This window comes from Eleutherodactylus coqui, chromosome 2 (genome assembly GCF_035609145.1).
Source record: "Eleutherodactylus coqui strain aEleCoq1 chromosome 2, aEleCoq1.hap1, whole genome shotgun sequence".
NCBI classification, from domain to species: Eukaryota; Metazoa; Chordata; class Amphibia; order Anura; family Eleutherodactylidae; genus Eleutherodactylus; species Eleutherodactylus coqui.
In genome coordinates this window covers 221,120,696-221,139,998 of record NC_089838.1, presented here as the reverse complement: position 1 = coordinate 221,139,998, position 19,303 = coordinate 221,120,696, and the positions used below count along the sequence as shown (strand labels likewise).

The window sequence follows — 19,303 nt, the reverse complement described above, 5'->3', positions numbered from 1 at the left end:
GTCCGTGACAACAAAAATGTTTTGCCACAGGTAATTTCGTGTTTTCCTCTCCAATTGAGTGGCGATGAGATCTCATCCTGGCTGTCAGTTTTTGTCCTGTTTCCCCGATATAAAACCAAACATTTTTGTGAAAGCTTGCTGTAACATCATGTATTTTTGTTAGCCATTAAAAGGTGTCATATCTACAAGATTACTTGGTTTCTCTTACTGAGAACAATCACTATTTACTCTTCTGGCTAACATGGTACCAAACCTTTTTTTTCATATTATATAAACCAAAGACATAGCCATACTTTGACAGAATAGAAGATATGTTCCTACCACATTAATTTCCTATCTCAGGTAACAGGGTGCATTAACCTGCTGACTGATTCGTTAGCTAAGCCGCTGTGTGAATATTTAAGGAGCAGCTATTAGACCAGTAATGGACTCTAACTGGGGGAATACAGAAAGCTGTTCTGTGTGCAAAGTTCTACTCCCAGATCACAAAGGAGCTCAGTGTTCTCCGCTGACAGAGGATGGACCCAAGCAGGGTGTATGGACAGCGGTTATCCATTTCTTATATCAGGTCTAACCAAACCCCAGAACTCAGGTAACACTTTATAACAACCGCTGTTCTAAGCTGCCATATAGGATGCTGGATGTTTTATATGGTTATCTATCATTGTTGTTCTGTAATTACCACATAATAAAAATCAAACTGAAAGGGCCTTTTACAAGTTTCGCAGTAATGTTTGTTTGCTCGATCATCAGGTGATGTGAAGCTACATTCAATCAGCCTATGAATGACCAAATGCTCAATCATTTTCTGATCGCATCTTTGGTGCAGCTCATTGTTGTTGTTGGCACTTTTCCTTGTGTGCTGCTGACAATGATGAAACTGCATGGGGCATACCCACTAGTATGTACAAGTGGTCATCCCCTATACATTCTGGAACTGCCTGTATGAAGGCCAGGTAAATGAGCCAATACCATTGATCGGTGCTCATTACACAGGTCAGATCAAGCTGTGTAAAAAGGACCCTTACACTGGCCACTATAATTGTCCATTTGGTGTCCAAATAATTGAGCAGTGGCCCTCAACCGATGGCTCAGGGGGCACGTGGCTCACGGCGCCTTGCGGTGTGGCATGTTGCGAGAGTCGTGATCATATGTACTTGCAATTGACATTATTGCAGACAGATCCAAAAAGTGGCAATTCAGATAGCACAATACTAGTGGCATATTTCATACTGAAATATTTATCAACAAATGTTTGCAACTTTTGCACAATTTCTTGTTTCTCCATATTTAGGCTGAGGATACATGGCAACATTGGGCATGAAACGTGCGGCCAAAAAATTGCACTATGGACCTGCTATATTGCAACCTAATGTAAGTGAATGTGATGGTGTTGAGAACTACAAGTTGGTATTTGTGAGCCCCTTTAATTTGTTATACATGACTTTGTCTGGATAATTTAGTAATGTGTCTCACCACAGTACTGATGTTGTTGTGCCTCAAGTTTAGCTCTATCAGCGAGTCTAAACCATTTAAGTTTTCCACTTGACATATTTGGTTCCGAGCGAGGTTTAACACACGCAAGTCTCCCAGATGACCAATATTCTCTATTTTAGATATCTGCAAGGAAACAGAACAACAAGCAAATTAGAGCAACTAAGACTCTGTGCACAGCTGCATTAGGAATTCTATTTCTCTGTGTCGTCGCAGGAGCAAACAAACAAAATTCATAGCTGTGATTGATCCATGACATGACGGACACCGCTGGGACCATTGGATTTGTCATCTTTTACTGGGAAATAATACAGTGCTGCATGCTGCACTAATATTTCTATCAAATATGATGGAATCTACAAGGGAGGCTCTGAATGGGGTTTCCAAGCCCAATGTGTACAGAGCCTTGATGAGATATAAAATAGTAGTAGACTAATTTGTTTTCATCCCCTCCTTCAGACCATAAACGTAAGCTCTTAGCATGTCCTAAACGTGCCGTGTCACTTACCCCTGTAACTATATGCACAAAAGATACGCATGCAAGATGATATGGAGGTTGAATAATACAGAATCCGGGTACTGACACCAAGCGAATCTCAAACACGCAAATAGCAGCAAATCCTTTCTTCAGCATTACTCAGGCATTGAGCTATACATCTATAGACAGGCTTGAAACCTTTGCATCTATAAAAAAAGAGTACGGCCTAAGGCCCAATGTCCATGGGCGGATTTGATTTGCGGAATCCGCACAGGGCACCCATGCGCATGATCTGTAATTCCAGCCGCTCATAGAGAAGCATGGGCATCCACACCTCAGTTAACACATGCTGATATGTTTTCTGGATTCCGCATGCAGAGAACAAATCGCAGCATTTTCCATTTTAGGATGGATTCCATGCGGACAGCTTCCATTCAAGTCAATGGAAGCCGTATGATCCACAGCCTGTCCGAAATAGACATTGCGGACGGGCCGCAGATGCCACCGGAAAGCAGGAGTTTTTGAAAAAAACAAAAAACTGTACTGCGCACATACCGGCGCTTCCGCACACATCCGCAATGCAGAAAATAGAAGACCTAGACAGCTACGCAGGGTCCTCAGCTGTGGGCAGATTCCACACCGGAAGCCCGCATGTGAAATCTGACCCGCCCGTGGACATGAGACGTAAGGCAAGTTCATTACAAATTTGTCTGACAGCTTGCCCCAGATTTCATCCCTGTCTGCTCTATTTTAGACAATTTTTAACGAACCTCATCACCCATTGCAATGATGGGGTGTGTCAAAAACACTGTTGAGCGTGTTGAGAAACGCAGTTCAGAAAACGCCGCATTTACAAATCTCAGCGTTTTACAGACGCCTGTGTGAGAGTGGCCTTAGAGAATTACTCAATTTTACAGCATACAAAAGAAAAACCCCATGCAGTGTAAATTAATACAACTACCCAATACACAGACAGATAAACTGCTGATAATCTTGGCACAACTTCAGACATTTTTGTCTAAGTTTACTTCACCTATTAGCTGGCTCAGCAGGTGCCAACACTTTGCACAAACTAAGCCAGCCAATAGGTATATTGGCATTGTATTCCTCTTGAAGGATGGTAGTATGTTCCTATTCTGTTTAAATCCAGCATCACTGAATCACCAGCCTTACAAAGTAAGACGCTTTCAGCAAAATGTCCTCAACATCTTAGCATAATAGAAATTATGACATCGAAAAAAAAATCTATAAATTTGTATCACTGCATTTGTAAAGGTCCAATTTATTAAACTATCACATTAATCAGACATGATTAACTCAGTCAGAGACAAACAAATATGTAATGACAGAATTGCACTTTTTTGGACACTCAGTCTCCAAGAAAACAAATGGAATGAAAAGCAATCAAAAAGTCATATTCCCCTCAAAATGGTAGCAATACAAATAGTAGGTCATCAGGCAAAAAACAAGCCCTCTTTGAGTTCTGGATGGTCAAAAGTTGGTGAAAAAAACATCTTTTAAAAAAAAATAAGACAATTTCCTTTCTGGCCAATTAGAATCTTTTAAAAGTCTTCCAATACATTATATGGTACGCGAAAAAAAACTAGATATGTCACAAGAAAAGTAAACGTCATGATTTTTTGAAAGTGGGAATACCAGAACTGCGAAATGTGACCAAGACATAGGCGCATCAATGACCCTTGGTCATGAAAGGGTTAATCTCAGATTTCATGTGACAAGTCTCTGAATCCTGTCAGAGAAATGCTTTATATTTATTGCATTGTGGACCTCAGTTGTGGTCGAGATCAGACTCTTCTATAATGTCACCCCATAATGTGTCTACTCGTATTTTACTTGGGTATTTGATTCCCTTAACCAGAAAAGACTGGGACTATCTGAACAAAGAGCTCACTACAAGACCAAAAGAAGAACTGTCTCAAGTTCAAACAGTGATTAAAACATAACTTTTATCGTGTGTTGTTATGTACTAGTAGAACCAAGTGCACTGAGTGCAGTACTAGTGATGGATCTTCCATCCACTATGTTCATGCAACAGTTGTAATGCTACAATGTACCTCACACATATGTTATTTCTGTATATACAGTACATACCGTAGATGGATTGGATAATTACCTGATTACCATGTAGATCTAAGACATCCAGATTTTTAAGATTCTCCAAATTTGATATATTCTGAATTCTGAAAGACATGTAAACAATGAAACAGTAAAACATTTGTATTAAAGAGATACAACCAAAAATGTAGGATATTTAAAAGGTATGGCTACCTTCGCTGATATCTCTCTTTATCCATAAAAATAAATGTTTGTAATTGGATGTTATTAAAAATGATTAACCATTTATTCTTTTGTGCTTGCACTGTATTCCAAACACACTGCAAGCTGGAGGACTAAGTTTGTTACAGAATCCTTCAGTTAGGCTGACTGATGAACTCTGAACGCAATGACAGGAGGGGGGAGATGTGTTAGATACAGAGTGCAATCAGAAAAACAAAGCCTGTGAATATATGATATAAATGTCTACCCTTTTATGGAATGTTTTATATCATGCAATTCTTGGCAGCTGAAATATATATTAAAAAAATGGATGCTCTACTTGTTATCCATAGTAGTGGATAATTGTATCCATAGTAGTGGATAATTGTAAACACATACCTGTTTTTTCCAAGCATAAGAACGCGTAAAGACCTCAAAGAAGAAAGGCCGCTTATTTCTTCTATCTGGTTATCATACAGATCTATAAATATCAGACGCTGAAGGCTTGAAAGATTCTGAAGTCTTGTAACACAGTTATGTTGGAAATATAAGAGCCGGAGCTGTTCTTCATCCTCTATTATAGGGAAGACTGTGAAGTTTTGTCTTAAAAAAAAGAACAAAATGCATATGACCTTTTAAGTACAATTACCACAAATCTTTGTAGCTTTAGCAAAAAAAAAAGAACAAAAACCTTTTTTTACATTCTTGTAGAATTCATATTTTTATTTTATTCATATTGCTTCCACCCCTGTTAGAACAGATTTATTCTACTCAAAAGGGTTTTCCAGGCAAATGCTATTGATGACCATCTCAGGAGACGTCATCAATAGTTAAATCGGCTGGGGCCCACAGCTCATGGGTACTGTTGTATCTTGTCTCCATTGGAGGTGATGGGTGGAGACAAGGTTTAGGCTGCTTGACAGCCAGGTGATGCCCCCAGTTCCTGATCACTTTTGGCCTTCCGGGTCCTGTCACTCAGCCCCTGCGGTCTCCGTTGTCCGTTCACGGCTCCTATGCTGTCAGTCTCCGTGGCCGCAGTGGCATTGGCCCAGTAATCTGTGCTCCCGTCTTCCTCCTGCGCTGCTGAAGGCATATATGGTCTGGTCGTCCTCCGGCGATGCGCTGCTTCTGTCCTCCTCCAGCATCGGTGAAGCGGGGGCCTCTCTCTCCGTGCCTTGGATGGAGAGTTAGAGTTTGTTTCAGTGTAAGGCTTACATTATTAGCTGTAAATGCTTCCATGTTAATGTGGCCCCGCTCTCACATGGAAGCATTTACAGCTAATAATGTAAGCCTAACACTTAAACTAACCATAACCCTCCATTGTAGCTAAAACTCACTCCACACACTGCTATGACCTTGCTCCAGGAAGCCAATCAGTAGCTTGTGGGCGTACACTGGGCGGATACAGCCCATCACTAGGTCTCCACCCATACTTGTAGTGGAGACAAGACACAACAGTACCTAGCTCATGACCCCAGCCGATCAGGTGCTTGTTGTCAGCACCACAACACACAGTAGTAAGAAGCAGGAGCAGTTAGTTTCGGCCCCTGTGTAGTCGCCGGCATTGGTAATTTTAGTTAAGCTCTCATTGATTTTAATGACAGCTGTGCCCAAGTTGTGTCAGGAGTTTTAAGAATAGTGTAATAGGCAGGATTTACATTTTCCACCAACAGACAAAATTATAACATTTTTGGATCCAATTTAATTATAATCTGCACTATATTTAGTAGAGAATACAATTGGCTTATAGATATCCCAAAAAAATATTTGCCGGTTTTACATACTTAAGAATATGTTGGATTTTCTATGTAAATTTGTAGCTAGAAAGTCTAATTCTATTGATAACATCATGTCTCCAAGCCTATTCGTCAATAAAATAAGTATATATGATAATACTCTGTTAAAAACAGCAGGATCTTATAAATGCGATTATGCGAGGTGTGCATTGCGCAAATCTATACGCAAGACTAAAACCTTTTCATAGGTTCATAACAACAAGATATATAATATCAGAGCTCTCATGAATTGTCAATCTTCCCATGTGATTTATGTCATTAATTGCAAAACATGTAATAAGCAATATGTTGGATGCACTATGCGCACTCTCCGCAAACGCAATAGCCAACATATTTTTTATATCCGTCACTGTAATACTCACAATATGTCAGGTACATCCAATCATTTTTTGGATTGCCATTAAGGTACCTTAGACTCATTTGAATTTATAGCAATTGAAAAAGTCAATCTACCTAACAGAGGTGGAGATTAGAATTGATTGCTTTTTATAAGACGTTGTCAAATACAAGGCCTGCGGGTCGAATCTGGTCCGCCACCACATTTTATCTGGCCCGCCGGTTGTGCAGCAAACTAACTGGCATTCGACTCACCCAATGTTGCTTGCTGAAAGACAACGATGAGCGAATTGTTAACGAAATCTGTACGATGGCCGCGCATTTAGACACAACGATTATCACTCAGAAGACGGCTTTTGAAAATCTTTTGAGCGATAATTGTGTCTAAATGGGGTCTTAGTGATGAAGCCTGTTTGTGCCTTCGTGATGAAGCCAAATTTTGGAAATCTGACGTGTCACTTTAACATATTATAACTCCATAAAGGTTTTGCATATCCAACTGATTCTGACATTGTTTTTTCGCCACATGTTGTACTTCATTGAGGTGGTAAAAATAGACTGATAGAATTTGTGTATATTTATTAAAAGTGTCAATATTGGAAAAATTTTGAAAAAAATTTACAATTTTTCACACTTTCAATTGCAATATCTGAAATATGTGCAAACATACTGTACACATTTTTGATAAGATATGTATTTCCATCTGTTTACTTTATTCTAGACGCACATTTGAAAAACTTTCATTTTTTTTACCATTTAGGAGACGTACAAATTTATCAAAATTTTGAGAAACACTTTGTTTTCCTACATCAAGCCAAGATTGCAAAGGCTCATAGGTGTCAGAATGATAGATACCACACAAATGACCCCATTTTAAAAACTACACCTCTTAATGTATTCACTGAGGGGTGTCAGGAGTATTTTGACCACACAGTTTTTTTCAAAAATTAATGTAATTTTGAGGAGAAAAAATAAAACTTCATATTTTTGCAAATACGTCATTTTATAGCGAATTTGTTTTCTATAGTGCACATGAAAATGAGAATTTACACCCCAAAGTGGATACCCCTGTTCAGGAACATACCCATTGTGGCCCTAATATTATGTCTGTATGCACAACGGGGGCCAAACCAAAAGGAGCAGCTGGGGTCTTTCAGAATAGAAATTTTGCTTGATGGTGATTTAGGCCCCAAAGCACACTTGTAGAGCCCTTGAGCAGCCAAAACAATGGAGAACCCCCACAAATGACTCAATTTAGAAAAAAATAGACATCTAGCGGTTTGCTGCATATTTTGACCCCACAGTTTTTGAATGAATCTAAGCAAAGCAGAAAGAAAAAATTATGATTTTCATTTTTTGGCAATTGTGCATTTTAAAAACAGGGTTTTTTGTACAGCACACATAGGAAGGAAGACTTTAACCTCAAAATGGATCCCCCTGGTTTTTTTTCCAGTGTTCAGAAACTTACCCATTGTAGCCCCCATCTACTTACAGGACACATGGCTAGGCCTATAATGGAGGGAACACCCGCTGGATTTCAGGGCACAGCTGAATAAATTCCAGGCCCCATTGCTGACTTATGCAGAGAAAAAAAATGACTCCCTAAAAATATCCCCCCCCCCCCCGCACCCTTTTTGGCATTCCCTAAATCTTAGATAAAAGTAATAATATGAACCGTGTGGTATGTCCGAAGACAGGGGTAATTACGGAGGCCTGGTTGGGATGGGAACATGGGGCAATAAAACCCGGAGCTTCTTGTAAATTACGTATTACAGGTAGCGGTCTGAATATTGCCGGGTTCACACGGCCTTATGTGGAATCCGCTTGCGGAGGCCTGCAGGGGACCCCCCGTAATGTACTGCGCATAACTGTGTGCTCACACAGGCGGTCATGCGCAATACACCTTTTTTTTGTTTGTATTTTCTCGCTACCTTTTTATCATGTGACCAGGGACCACTCATTGAGGTCACTACTCACTGCTCCAGGCTCTCGTGGACTGTTAGTAGCCGGGAGCAAGGAGATTTTAAATTTCCCAGGCCCTTCCCGGCTCCTGCGAATGTGTCTAGCACTATGCTGGCGGACGCATGCACAGAATCCGAGTAGGGTCCGTGGAGAAGGATCATGTTGGGGTTCAAATACGGAGGCCTCCGGTAAAATGTTTCATCTCTTCTCACCGATTACATCGGTGAGGGAAGATGAAACTTCAACTTTTACGTCATCGCCATTAACCATTGTGCAGAAGCCGGGGTAATGTTCGTGGATAAAGATCCCATAGGGGAACAAATCTGGGGACCTTAGTTATGTAGTTTCATCTCCCCTTACAAATACAATCCTTAGACCTTAGTCACATGGGCGTTTTTTTGCCGCGATTTGTGGATCGCATGACGGATGCGCATCCGCAAATCGCGTGACCGGGGCCGAAAAATCGCCCGAAAAACTGAATTCAATGGGCAAACATTGTTCTTCTCTGCCACAGCTGTTACAGTTGTGGCAGAGAAGAATGATTTGTCTAGTATATGCTCTCAATGGGGTCGGCGCTGCTGCTGCCGGCCCCATTGAGCGCATATAGAGAAGCGAAGAGGAATCGCAGATCGCAGATAGGTGCGATCTGCGATTTCTGTTCTATAATTTATCGGACGAGCGCATAAAAAGCGCTCATTTGTCCGATACCATTGCAAAGCAATGGTTTTATAAAATCGCCGGACGCATGCGCATGCGCAAATTGCGCGAAAAAACGCCCGTCTGACTAAGGCCTGAAGGGGAGTTGAAACTTTAAATTTTTAAACTTTTTGTTCTAACTTTTTTAAACTTTTTTTTTGTAAACTCTTTTTTATTTGCATTTTGATAGATTACAAACATGAGTGTACATTTCCACTGTATCTATCTTTGTGGTTACAATTTGTACAAACACTTTCCAAGAAACTTGCTTTTGCAAAAAGAAAAATTTCTTATGCGAATTCTATTTTATGATCTTACTGATGGTTTAGATTTATCTTAATCTCATGTATAATCTTTACCTTTTCCTTTATTGTCTCCTCTCTCTTGTATTGTAACTTTATCAAATTTCTTAGAAAAACATTTAAACATTAAAATATTAAACTGTTGGGGCTCGTTGATGGTATCAAATTTTTCAGTGTAGTTTACCTTTCTATATTCTGGGTCTTTTGTGTTCGGCTTCTCTCACGACACCTCCAATACTCCTAATCTGTTCATATCTTTCTGACTATAGTACCATGTAGTGCTAGTAAATTGCATCATACATTCCTTGACTTCGGTGGGTTCTCTTTTTTTTAACTTTATATGATAACTGTTATCCGATGGATAACAGTGATCATGTGACTGGGAAATGCATACAGCAGTCCCCGGTCACCTCTCCCTGCACTTGGCTATCTTCGACAGCTGGGCGCAGGTGGATTTAAAATTTGTTGGGCTCTCTGGGCTTCTGTGCATGCGCGCCACATCAGCGCATGCGCAGAAGCCCGTGGCAGGTCCCGATCACCGCGGGACATCACAGAGGACCGGGGTGAGTATTTTCAGCTGCTCCCATGGATCTGATCCATAAGGGCAGCTGCAATTTTAGCTTTTTTTTTAACTTTTCTGTGATCACCATTATCCAATGGATAACGGCGATCACGGGCCCAGGGACTGCTCACCGCGGTCCCCGGTGACATTTCCTGCCTCCTGGCTATCTTCAGGAGCCGGGAGCCTGGAGATTTCAAATTTCCCAGGGCTCCGGGCCTTCTGACGCAATGATACCTAGCGCGCATGTGCAGAAGACTGGCGTCAGGTCCTGGAGGATCAGATCACCACAGGCCAAGGGTGAGTACTCTCAACTGCCCTAATGGATCCAATCCATAATGGGCAGCTGAATCCTTAACTTTATTTAACTTTTAATTGACTTTAATGCGAACGGCGCTATCCATTGGATAGCACCGATCACATTACCGGGTGGGGCTCCCTGCGGCCCCTAATGACAGCTCCATGGTGTCGGCTACCTCCGGGAACAGCCCATGGGGCTTTAATCCTCAGAGCATGCGTGTTTTTACGTCCTCTAGGATTAAAGCCCACTTAGCTAGAATGTAAAAACACTATGCGGCAGCCACAAAGGGGTTAAGGCATAAACAGGTGTGGTCTTGAAGGGGTTAAATACGAAGGTCAGCAGATTACGCCCACTTGTGTGATTCCAATAATACAAATCTGCTGGTACATATGCAACTCCCTGATCTAACTTTTTGATTAGGAATCATATGTGGGCTATTTGTTGGGGATTTACATCACATCAAAACCCACAACAAAGAATAGTAGAATAAATTGGAACCAGGTTTTAGAAATTCTTATTTGAGTGCATGCTGCAGGTTTTTTTCCCAAATTTAAGTAGTTTCTGAACCGTAATAGAAGAAAAATGAAATTAATAGTAAAATCCACATAAGAAGGATTTTGTCATTAAATATCCCCACAAGACAGGTGATGAATGATAGCTGGGGGCCCCCATGATCATTAGGACAGACATCCAGAGCAATCCACAACCAGGGTGCGATGGAATCTGAATGGAGCGGCAGCCAAGCATACAACTAATTTGTAAACCTTCGGACGATTACATACAAGTGTATTTCGGCTGCGTTTTTTTTTTTTTTCCCCGTGTTTCCCTATGGAGCCTCCCTTTTTATCCCATTGCTACAAACATGCGATGCGATGCAATTTTAACATTAAAATATCCTATTGACTTTCACGTAAAAAAACCACATGATTTTATAGCGGGCGGCAGCGATGCAAGATTATTCGAAAAAAGGAAAAAAACATCACTGATGCTCAAAAACCCTACGGGAAGAAAGATGTGATTTTCCTGCGATTTTTTTCATGCCAAAATCGCGATCGCTCTTGTGAAACTAGCCTAAAAAGGGAAAACACAGTTGACTGCGGTCATGGGTAACCTTTTTTACTGTTACGCAACTATACGACAGAGTAAGATTTTCAGCAACATGGTGCAGAAACTGAAGTCTACTACTTGTGAACTAGGAAGGTCAGAGACAAGTAAATGTGTTTCACCGCTTCCTTGTATGAAAACGTGACACTGAACAGATGGCCTGTATCATATCAGACAAGAAGGCATAGAGCAGCATTATACCGGGACTAAAACTGTTTATAGTGTATAGCATGTGTTTGGCCCAAACATTACTGCAAACAGCTGGCCTTCATTAGCCATTGTGTGACCTCAGAAGCTTACAGCTTTGTAAAATAATGGCCGTTCTAACAGTTTGTGTGATCGGCACGTCAGTCCTTGTCTGATGCTCACCTTTCTAAATTCAGTTTGTCTGGGCTCATTGCTTTCTCCTCCGCAGTGCGATGCACAACGGGGCATCCGAGTTCTGATCTTGATAGAGTTTTCAAGCAATGAAAATGGTTTGCTGAAGACAAAAAAATAAATAAATAAACAAATAATCGCGCAACATAGACATAAGTCAGTAAGGGGCTGTTCACACTACGATTTAGGGCTGTGGAGTTCGAGTCAGAGTCCTACTTTGGTGGAGTCAGTAGAAATGTACAGACTCCGGCTTAGGGCTTATTCAGACGACCGTATATCGGCCGGGTATTCACGCCAGACGATATACGGCGTCCCTCTCTGCAGGGGGAGGAGGCTGGAAGAGCCGGGAACAGTGCTCTAAGCTCCCGCCCCCTCTCCAATATATGCAATGAGGGGAGGTGGGTTTGGGGCGGAGCTAATTCCCGAAACCTAGCCCTGCCTCCTCTCATTGCAAATAGTGCAGAGGGGTGGAGAGGGGGTGGAGAGGAGGCAGAGAGGGGGTGGGAGCTCAGAGTACTGCTCCCAGCTCTTCCAGCCTCCTCCCCCTGCAGAGAGAGAAGCCGTATATCGGCCGGCGTGAATACCCGGCCGATATACAGTCGTCTGAATAAGCCCTTAGGCTCATGCACACGGCCGGATTTTTGCTGCGGAATCTGAAGTGGATATCCACTTCCAGATTCCGCAGTAATAACCCTCCATAGCATGCTATGGTAAAATGAATCTTCATGCACACGAGCGAAAAACCAATTGCGGTTTCCGTTCGCGGATGAAAAAAAAATTTTTTAAAAAGCAGCATGCTCCATTTTACTGTGGCTGCCGCACGGATGGCTCTCATTGAAGCCCTATTTATCAAGTAACTAAGACATGGAAACAACAATAGAAAATCAGTTATTGCCTTAGCGCTCCATGAGATGAAGTATCCTTATGCTGCTTCTTCAAGGTCATTAGTTGAGATGAATCTGTGCTGCCCTATCTGCACAAGCTCCTCCGCTACAGACCAGAGGAAGAAGGCGCTGGGCATAATTAAATCAGATTTGGGGTCATCTATGATGGAGGCGATAATATTTCATAGACTGTAAAAATATTGTTTACTAGGTTTCTGTTGAAAGTTTTTTCCCACTTACTAAACGCAGAGTGCATATTTAAACTTTAGTAAAGTTTTGTGTTCTGACATTGTATTCCAATTAAAAAATGTTATGTTCTCTAAATAGCTTGATTAATTTATCATAATGATGAAAATCCGGATACCACTTTAATACAGTAAGTGTATTACTTAAAGGGGTTGTCTCGCGAAATCAAGTGGGGCTATACACTTCTGTATGGCCATATTAATGCACTTTGTAATATACATCGTGCATTAAATATGAGCCATACAGAAGTTATTCACTTACCTGCTCCGTTGCTAGCGTCCCCGTCGCCATGGTTCCGTCTAATTTCGGTGTCTTCTTGCTTCTTTAGACGCGCTTGCGCAGATCCGTCTTCTCCCTTCGGCTCCGCTCGGCAGCATCAGTGTTTTGGCTCCGCCCCCTTGTACGCGTCAACGCGTAGCTCCGCCCCATGACGTGTGCTGGAATCGGCACATGTGACGGGGGCAGAGCTACGCGATGACGCGTACAAGGGGGCGGAGCCAAAATGCTGATGCTGCCGAGCCAAGCCGAAGGGAGAAGACCGATCTGCGCAAGCGCGTCTAAAGAAGCAAGAAGACACCGAAATTAGACGGAACCATGGCGACGGGGACGCTAGCAACGGAGCAGGTAAGTGAATAACTTCTGTATGGCTCATATTTAATGCACGATGTACATTACAAAGTGCATTAATATGGCCATACAGAAGTGTATAACCCCACTTGATTTCGCGAGACAACCCCTTTAAACATCAGTCCTATGTGAAGGAGTTGGGGTCCGAGTTGGAGGATGAGAAAATTGAGGATTTGGAGGTTTGGCTTACCGCCTCCACAGCCCTGCTACAATCCTCATATGTTTAACATATACGAGCGTACATGAAGAAAACGTATACAATCGTATGGCATTTAAGAAAACCTGTATGTTTTTGAAAAGTATGCGCTAAACAGACAGCTATACATTTCTATATGTTTGTATCCATTATTACATAAAAAAATATATATGGTTTTCACTGCAAACTCTTCTTATTAAAGTTTTGTAGTTCAACACTTTTTGTCCCCTTTAAAGGCTCAGTCAGACAGGCGTTTTTTGCTGCGCATGTTACTCGCCTTTGCGATCCGCATCTATATAGAGCCAATGCTTTTTAATGGCAGCGGTCACATGTCCGATATTTATATGCGCATAAAATTCGCACCTACAAAAGATAGAACATATGGGTGGCCATGGACATGGTCACGCTTTTTTTTTAGGCGCACAGTACGATCTTTTTTACATGCGAATAAATGCATGTAAAAAATGCCCGTTTAACTGAGCCCTAAGGCATTTGATAAAAAAAAGTTTACATTGAAAGGTAAGGAAACATACATTTCCATAGTTTTTCAATTTATAGTGTGCTACACTTTCCCAACCCACACAAAATGTATGGGAGGTCATACCTAGACGGAGCCATGGCAACGGGGACGCCAGCAACGGAGCAGGTAAGTGAATAACTTCTGTATGGCTCATATTTAATGCACGATGTATATTACAAAGTGCATTAATATGGCCATACAGAAGTGTATAACCCCACTTGCTTTCGCGAGACAACCCCTTTAACTGCTGTCAGAGCTCCTGCCCCAGCAGCTGATTGGGGCGGGGAGCCTGACAGCAGCAGGGCCAATCAAGGAGGTGCTGGGGACACGCCCCCAGCCTAGCTGAACAGACAGTTACCAAGGAAGCATGCTTGGTAGTCAAGGAAATGGAGAAGCACCTGCTGCCTCCCTAGCAACCCGGCGGCGACCAGTTTTACAGCGGCCAGGGGAGATCACTAGAATCGGGGCTCCCCTACGCCGCGCTCCTGTAACCCGGGCGGCAGGACCGGTGGTGTGGGCACGGCGGCCCCGAGAGTTGCTGGTTCTGACACTGACCTTTTGTCAGTAAATTTTCTTATGCCCACAGGATCCCCATTAGCTGGATATTTTCTATTGATCACACCATTCTTGATATACTTATCTGTTGCACAAGAGTACCCAGGTTTTGAAATACTGTCCCATGCTAGTCTGGCACCTATGACCGTGTCTTGCTGCAAATTGCTTGATTTTCACATTGCAATTTGGATTCACAGTGAAACTGATCCATAGAAAAATTGCTCACCTGATTTGATGCTCGGGGGGTCATGTGATTAATTTCATACACAGAAACTTCTTTAAAGCTCCTGCATCCAATACCACTCTACCCTACTGACTGATTGGGATCAAAGTGCTGCACCAACATACCATTAATGTTGGTGCCGACATAGCTCTTTAAACAGGTTAAAGACTGCAGACTAAACTGTATCACTTGTGATTATGGTGAATAGTTCTCATGTAGTTTTGTAAAGATATCTCCCCTAAGGCTAGGTGCACACTTCTGTAAAAAAAAAGTCAATGTTCACAAAAAAAACTCAACTTTTTCAGTATGTGTGCAGCTTTGTATGGCCTCTATATTCAGTCTGTGTGTCATTTTTTATTTTTTTTGCATGCCATGAGTTTTTCACGTCCACAAAGAAAACAAACAACAAAAACTGACAAAAGTCCAATTCTTTTTTTCTGCATGCCCTACAATAAAAAATATAAAACAATTTTAAAAAGAATGGGCGGCACTTGTGCTGTTTTTTTTTTGCCTCTACCCATAGACCTGAATGGACAAGTCTCGTGCAAAAAATGGATCAGACTAGTGCATGTGATCCATACCAGTGTTTATGTGGAAAAAAACTTGGTAGTTTGTGTTGCATTCCACCATAGAATAATATGGGTCCATGTGTGGTCCATTCTTTTTAATGGACTACACACAGATGAGAAAAATGCTAGTGTGTTGGAGGCCAAAGGCCAATGTCCATTGGCAAATTGGATTTGCGGTAGATCTGCAAATCAAGTTGTCCATAGATATGCATGGGCGTCCGCAAATGGATTAAAACATGGGGATTTGATTTGTGGACCTTTGGTCCGGAAAAAACAAATTGCAGCATGCTCCATTTTTGTGTGGATCCCGCAGGGGCGGCTTCCAGTGAAGTCAATGGAAGCCGTCTGATCCCTGACACTGCGGACGTGCCTCGGATCCGCGTAAAAGCAGGACATTTAAAAGGAAAAAAAACTGTACCGTGCATGTCCGACGGCGAGCCATAAAGACCATGCGCAGTACAGCAAACCCGAAAGTGGACACCGGGGAATGCAGGTAAGCAGGGCTCACTGGCCGTGGACAGTGCTGGACTCTGTGCGGGATTCTCTGCACGGAATCCGCATGTGCTGTGGACATGAGGCATTTATTAGAGCATTCATAAAAACATACAAGTTGCCAGGCACTGACTGTCCATGCACCTCACATATCATTACACTATCATTGATATAATAACATTTATTGGCAGTCTTGCCCAATCCATCAACAAATACTCAAGCTGCTCTAACTAGATGGACACAATACAACTATCTTGTGGGCAAAGTTAATTTGATGCTTACAGTATTTTTTATGGAAGTATGAAAGACCATTAAATACACGTGTCCATTTATCCTGACTAATTGTCGACGGAGTCACTACTGACCACAGCATCTAAGGGGTTAAACCGCCAGAATCCCAGCAGTTGTAACTGGAGCCTGGCTAGGTGTGTCTTTCAGCTATGTTTCTTGCATTGATCTCCTGAATGCGGCGGCAGAACCTGGCTATATACAGCTGAAAGCATCCTTTGAACATAAGATGTAGGTTAGATAATAAATCACTTTATTAAGGGACAAAACATTTCAAAATGGGACAGTCTCTTCAGGAACCGAGGAAGAAAAAAATTTATTATCTACTCCGATTCTGACAGCACTTGTATTCACGGTGAACTTGTTATACTACTACTAAGACCATTCTCAGGGGAAATCAATCATAATGACGAGCTTCATCGTGGCCAACACTGAGCTAACAATGGTTTCAGTAGAAAGGAGAAACTGGGATCCTGAAGGTAGAAAAACAGTTGTTGTTTTTTTTTGCTTGAATAACTTATTAGATTTTCCAACATAAAACATTTTACAGTGAAACAAAAAAACCCTCTCCAATTCCCCTTTTGATCCCGGACAATAGACAATCTCCATAGAAATCAGTGCAGCTGTTCATAGCTTATAGTAAGAACGTCCAACCATAGCAACCAATATAGTCGTCTTTGGATCTGGTATACCATCTCATCAGGTCGAGAGCAGACCGCAATGACAATGTAACTATAAGAGATGGCATATGTTACAAAAGTTTTTGTTACACGACTTTGGTATTGTACAGCAATACCAGTGACCAAGTATTCCAAGTTAACATTAAGAATTCCAAGCAAACTGATTAACACTTTCCAATCCACTGTCTGACGTCTGAAGACATTGTGATTGAGGGCTGCACAGCTCTGATGTCGGAAGACATCCGGCAGGGTATTCTTACTATATATTACTGACCGCTCTGTTGTCGGGGGCCTCTCCAGCGTGTCCCATACCGCAGTACTGGCTCCAGCCAGCACATGGCGCCATTGTATATTTGCAGAAAGAGAAAACCGGAATCCAAAATTGGATTGCAAAGGGTTAATGATCAATGGCAACACCGCTACCGGAGAATGAGGTAGCAGGGAATTTCAGAAGGATTGCAGACGAGGCAGAACTGGAGCCATTTTGCCTACAGTTTTTTGTACTTATGCTCCACCTTTCTTTAATGTCTGCAGCCAGTTACCTTTTTAATAATTTTTTTTACAAACTCTCTGGATGTCAGGGGTTCTCATCATGCCCGTGTTATGCAATCAATTTACATTTGTATACAGCAGTCTAGCTATTGCTATTTATTCCGCTTCCTCCACAGGCAGATCAGACACAAGGATACGACTAGAGGAGTAGTGTCCAAAGTCACTTGATATACAGTAATTGTTTATAGATTGAATTTTGTGACAATATCTAATTTCGGGCACCGCCACGTCATATGTATTAATGCAGCATTTTGACTCTTGCATCATAAACACAGCTGTGACTTCCTCATGCCAATTTCGTGTAAAAAAAAAAGCTGGCATAAGATACACCCTGGGAATCATATAGATCTGAGACAGTCGGCCCAACTCACTCACAGATAATTTAGAGGTTATTTCCAACACTTCATTCCACTGTGCTTCCTCTACGGAACCAATGTCCTGTATAGAACAGAAATTTTTTCCGCTGTGGAGGTTGCTGATCCAATAATCCCCGCTGGCACATAACTAGTGATATTCACTTCCAAAAGGGTCTGCTCCACTCCATAAGCATGGCACAACTGCAAATATTTTAGAAATGGGCAATTCGTACTCCATCTGCAATTGTGCAAATTGCTTTCTCTCTGACCACTCACTATATGAGAGACTCGTCAGATACATACATTTTAAGATTTTGAATCTTGGAGGAGTTGGGGTAACTCTCAGAGCCAAGGAGTCTCCCAAAACGATATATATTGTGTTCAGTGTTTAATATCCTTGATTTCTCTGACTTTCCACTAAATTTTAAGCATAAGGATCATAGTAGGCAGATTCCTAGAGTTACATTTATGCACCTCTAGAGACTCAAATAAATACAAAGCTCCCAAAAAAGACTTCAGCATTACCGTACTAGCTTCATCTACCTCCTCCGTCTCCCATCCCCGAAAGTCCTGCATTTGAGAAGCCAAATAGTAAGCTTTGGGATTAGGTAGCACCAGCCCTCCTTAAGTTTTTACAAATTGTAAGGTTTCCAGTTTTATGAGGGAAAATGATGTATGCCATACTAAATCTCTGATAAGCCTGTTGACCTTGTTAAAAAAAGTTGTGTTATCCAAAGGGGGGTACTGGAAACTTATCCCAGCAGAGATCTATAACAGAGGTAAAGTCTCCCAGCATAAGAACAGGAACATCTGTAAAGCCCACTATATACTTAAATAGTTGCCTTAAGACTTCACTGTTATATAGCAGCAAGTTATATAAAGAGATCAGGAGACAGTGCAAAGAAATATATCATCCCTCCGAGTCTAATTTACTGGAATAAGACTAAAAAGGGATCATTTTATGAATCAAAATATAACTCCTGACAAGTAGCCTGTATGGGTAGCATAGACCCAAGACCTATTAACAGGATGTAAAGTGTCCCGCACAAGATGCGTTTCCTGCAGATGCAGAATCAACGGTTGAAATTGTTGGACCGCTTGGAATATTGTAATACAGGATCCCCCATCCCTCGTACGTTCTGGGAAAAAAATCTTTAGATCATTAACCACTATCTAGGAACAGAAAGTGGTTATAATCGGCAGCGTACATTTATAAAAAATAGCAAATGTTCTTGCAGTTTGAAAGGATCTCCAGATAAATACGTCTTGGACTTTACAAATTAAACTTCCCAGAAGCCTTAAGGAGACATGAAGAGAGAAAAGACCCACTAAACCAAACAATAGAACCTGTAATACTGCTAATTACTTGGAGCGCCAGTCCTCCATGGAAGCCAGATTTGTAGTGAACATAGGAAAACAATTCTAAACTTCT

At 41.7% G+C, this 19,303-nt stretch overlaps 1 protein-coding gene across 1 annotated transcript in view; it reads right to left on the bottom strand.

The window, feature by feature from the left end:
* Window positions 1–19,303, bottom strand: part of LRRC49 (leucine rich repeat containing 49) — a 172,332-nt gene that overhangs the window by 69,713 nt on the left and 83,316 nt on the right. The window contains exons 5-8 of the mRNA XM_066589958.1: window positions 11,675–11,786; window positions 4,649–4,852; window positions 4,107–4,173; window positions 1,477–1,620 (exon numbers count right to left, since the gene is read on the bottom strand). Coding sequence (XP_066446055.1) covers window positions 1,477–1,620; window positions 4,107–4,173; window positions 4,649–4,852; window positions 11,675–11,786 — 527 coding nt within the window. The remainder of the gene's footprint in view (window positions 1–1,476; window positions 1,621–4,106; window positions 4,174–4,648; window positions 4,853–11,674; window positions 11,787–19,303) is intronic.